Genomic DNA, 4404 nt, shown 5'->3' on the forward strand with positions numbered 1-4404 from the left:
TACTTTTGACTGATCGTTTGCACTTTAATTTTCATTAATTACATTTGAAGCTCCTTAACCTATAATTCATTGTAGTATATGTATTTCCTTTTATTATCTTTACTTTATTGTATATACAATGTTAGTATACTAGTATTTTGATGTATGCGATATTTAGACCTTATGTGGTAATATACATTGTATGATCGATGCCAACTGTATAAAAATCTGCATAAGGCATTCGGTTGCTTCAAATCAAGAAACCCTAACCACAAGTGCTGATGAAAATTATTGGGAGGGTCCCTCCTTCGTCCGCCCCTGCAAACAACACAAAGCATATAAAACGAATTGCAAATGTGCAAAAGAAAAGAGATGGCAGATGCAGCTATTCAACACCGGGCTCAAATGAGCCTGAGTGTGAATAGTAAATCCATTTTAAATAGCAAAAAGTTTCAAAAAAAATCCAAATTATTTGCTGTTGCAAGATGTTCATGTGCGTGATGCCCGTGCCAAAGGACATCCCAGGAGCCTGTTGCAAAAAAAAGAAGATAATTTTCGGATGTCTGGGAAATTTTGAAAACATCACTATTCATACCCAAAATTATCTTTTTTGCCACAAGCACCTCGAATGTCCAAACACTCCAAAACTCAAAAATATCACACATTTGAGCATCTTGCATAAAAAAAATACAATTTCTTTTATTTTTTCTACTATTTCTAATTTTACTGTTCACCAGATGTATATAAGCCCAGACACCGAATTAAATTATGATGGAGAAATGACTCCTTCCCCCTGCTGTCCCGCGCGAGACACGCCTACATGAGCACGAGGCACCAGTACAACAAGGAGGCATGCAGCATGGCGTCCATGCATGCGGCTAGATGACGTGTACCCTTGAGCGGTTCAGCCTGCTCGTCCTCTCCAAGGGGAAACAAAAAATGCCCACGTGCATCGAACCGGACAATAGGCCAGCCCACCTGCACATGCCATCACGTTTCATGCAGCGGGGGAATATTTTACGGGGACACGGCAAATTTCGCATCTAACCCACCGGTAGCCGAGAATTACAACCTCGAACAGGGAAAATCCTTGCAAGCCGGATATTTCGAAGAAGAATCATGCAGACAAACCTTTTCATCTTTTGACAAAAGAACCACAATGAAGCATCAAATCGTTGAAGATGGCCACAAGAAGTTTACTATACACACAGAAAAATCGACCAAGGCCCAGAACAAGAAGCCGTGTTTCACTTTTCTTCATCGGAATTGTCTCAAAAAAAAACTTTTCTTCATCGGAACAACACCCGAAATAATGCCGAAAATATTGACCGTAGAGAAAAATACACGGTAGGGGCCTACATCGAAATTGAGCAAATCTCAGTGCCCTTATCCGCAAAAGCTCCGAGTCGCGTTAATCCAAAGCGGTTCATAAGAAACGCACACCCACCTCCCCTGTTTCTCCAGCTTCGAGGTTTTCCGGCGTGAGGAAGGGAGGAAGGCAGCGAGAGCAGGGCGCGGGAGACTGCGAGAGGCTGCCGCCATGGAGAACGAGTTCCAGGTACGGGGGTCCCAGTCCTATTTCGAGCTCGCGTTTCTGCCCTAGGATTTAGAGGGGTCGCTGCGTCTAGAAAAGAGGAAGATTCCTTCGTTTCGGGGCGCGATTCGTCAAGGTTTTCCTTGATTTTGATCGGCTCGGTACAAGGGTTTGGGTAGGAATAGGCGATTGAAGCGCATGTATAGTCGAGCGAAAAGAAGACGGGACTGGGATTTCCTCATTCCAGAGATTGGGGGTCAGCAGATTTTAGGATGGAGACCATACATGTGAATCTTCAGATTACTAGATTAGATGTGTGCTCTTCAATTAATCTATTTTCCGGCTCAGATTCAAAACTGGGAGATTCAGATGTGTAGCATGAGTTGCTCATCAGTCTTCCTTCCCCTGTTGGAGTATACCAGTACCCACAGATCACGGATGGACATATTGAGATGGAAAAACCTTCAGTAATGTGAACGTAAAGCTTTTAGTAGAGCTGCTTTAAATAGTCATACTTCTCATGGCATGAAATTGGCATTGATGTTATTAGTCCTTGTTTATTAGAGAGTTCTGCACTAGCACTTTCACATACAAATATTTCCACCCTTCTTCTGGTGATAATAGTTAGTAAGTAGAAAAGGCCTCTTCAAACTTGCTGGCACTTGGGTGCTTGATGTAGTCTCATACAACAACTGTATAAATACTGGTTTAGCCATTTCCCCTTACATCCACTTGTTGTAGAGTTGTTGTTCCAGGGGCTGGATGAAGGTTGTCAAATGTCAATCTGTCTATTGCGTTGTAAATTATGTTGATTTTGCAACCAAGTAGGCTGTTGTTACGAGAAATTCCATTAAATGCTGAGGCTGCGGCTACCAGAAGAGAAGCAGTAAATCACATAATCTGTAAGAATGTAGACCTGTACCACACGCCAAATCCTCTGTATCTATCTATGTGTTATCCCTCCCCCACCCTCACCCCCACCCAAATGGCAAGGCTGTTTTACAGGAGTAAAAGTTTATGATCTGTAGACATCTGCAGCTAGGTGTACTGAAGGAAGGTCCATGTAAACCATTGTAGATTTTTACAGCTAATTCATGTTATAATTAACTTCCTGCATAATTATAATACAATATCTTTGCATGGCCATTGCTTACTTAGGATGGCAAGGAGGAGGTCATCCAAGCATGGTACATGGATGACAGTGAAGAGGATCAGAGGCTTCCTCACCACCGTGAGCCCAAAGAGTTCATTCCTCTTGCCAAACTTTCAGGTCTGTGCATTCGCTGCTCAAATAATTTGCTCTAGTAGTATAGTTTGTTTTTGAACTGTAGTAAAACTAGTGCTGGTAAACCTGCTGGATGCTAAAAATTGTGCATATTTTCAATGCTCAGAATTAGGTGTTGTAAGCTGGAACCTAAATGCTGATAACTGGGAGAAAGACGAGAATCTCAAGAAAATCCGTGAGGCCAGGGGATACTCCTATGTGGTTTGTCATTGATCCCTTTTTGGTTACTGTTCCGTGTTTCCATTTTGGTTGTCAAAGCTTAAAATGTATGCAAGTAGTAGAAGCAATCAAATGTGACAGACATGTTCTGTTTTTCCTCTTGCAGGACATCTGCGACGTATGTCCTGAGAAATTGCCAAACTATGAGGCCAAGCTGAAGAATTTCTTTGAAGAGCACTTGCATACTGATGAGGAGATACGCTATTGTCTTGAGGGCAGTGGTACGCCTTCTTTATCTTTTTTGGGGCATTTTGGATGAGAAAGCTATAAAGTGTTTTATTTCCAGTAATAATCATGGTGGCATTGTTTTTTTAACCTGCTTTACCTATTTGTTTTCTTATCTTGTCCAGGATACTTTGATGTGAGGGACCAAAATGAACAGTGGATCCGTATAGCAGTTAAGAAAGGTGGCATGATTGTTTTGCCTGCAGGAATGTATCACCGCTTTACATTGGATAGTGACAACTACATCAAGGTATTTTAACTTTCTGCTTTTGCTCCCACCATGAAGTGTTGGTCTCCTTAAAACTTGCATATACTGAATGAACTAAAATGACTGAAGTCCTTATTCTTTTGTCAAGTTGCGTGTAATTTACTTTTGTGAATGAATTGGTAATAGATTTCAATAATTTGAATTCGACAACAGTGTTACTTATCTTTAGTCTCACTGCACGTAATTCTAAATACGTAGTTTTCTTTTTAGTTTTTACAACAACATTTACTGCTGTGTCTTGTACCATCTCTGTGAAGTTAACTACCAGCGGAGTCCTTTCATTGATCATATATTCATATCATAAAGATCTTTCCCTTTTCCGTACTCCACCCAATAAGGAACATCATTCTAATATGGACCTCTGAAACTTATGTTTTTCTTACTATGTTGTGCAGGCAATGCGGCTCTTTGTGGGAGAGCCTATCTGGACGCCTTACAATCGTCCCCATGACCATCTCCCAGCTAGGTACTTTCCAGAGTCTTCACTTCTCTTCTTTGCGTTCATTACTCCATTTCCCTTATAACCTCCCACTATTCTCCCTTGCTCTTACCTGATGTGACTGCACATGATTTCAGAAAGGAGTATGTCGACAAGATTATCAACAGAGGTGGGAACCAAACCGTCGAAGCTCGTTGATGGCTCCTACAGTGTTCGGCAGCGAGTGAGTCTTCTGTATGTATCTACATATCACACCAAAAGGTTACCGAATAAGATGTGTGATTGGCTTTCGCCGTGTACCCATACCAGCATCGATCCTGTATCACTTGTGTGGTAATTTGCACAAAACCTGCTTGAAAATGTTTCATGGAAACTTCTTTGCCTGGCGATGATGCCTGTATTGAATAATAAATGATTCAGTGTCAACAACGGTGTAATGAAAACGGATTCATGTC

The 4404-nt window shown here is 41.4% G+C and overlaps 1 protein-coding gene across 1 annotated transcript; it reads left to right on the forward strand.

Annotated features, from left to right (window-relative positions):
* Window positions 1-1345: 1345 nt before the first annotated feature.
* On the forward strand, window positions 1346-4404 carry LOC147976575 (acireductone dioxygenase 2). The gene is made up of 7 exons (XM_087518876.1): window positions 1346-1537; window positions 2672-2783; window positions 2905-2999; window positions 3124-3238; window positions 3368-3492; window positions 3906-3976; window positions 4087-4404. The coding sequence occupies exons 1-7, from the start codon at window positions 1520-1522 to the stop codon at window positions 4145-4147; spliced, it is 597 nt and encodes a 198-aa protein (XP_087375002.1). The 5' UTR covers window positions 1346-1519; the 3' UTR covers window positions 4148-4404.

This window comes from Triticum urartu, chromosome 4A, assembly GCF_056163025.1.
Source record: "Triticum urartu cultivar PI428250 chromosome 4A, HENAU_Tu73, whole genome shotgun sequence".
NCBI classification, from domain to species: Eukaryota; Viridiplantae; Streptophyta; class Magnoliopsida; order Poales; family Poaceae; genus Triticum; species Triticum urartu.

Excerpts from the sequence above, each read along its gene's own strand:
- LOC147976575 (XM_087518876.1), top strand. Across the intron at positions 3,000-3,123 it reads CCAGGGGATACTCCTATGTG|GACATCTGCGACGTATGTCC; the intron begins GTTTGTCATTGA and ends TTCCTCTTGCAG. Across the intron at positions 3,977-4,086 it reads CATGACCATCTCCCAGCTAG|AAAGGAGTATGTCGACAAGA; the intron begins GTACTTTCCAGA and ends ACATGATTTCAG.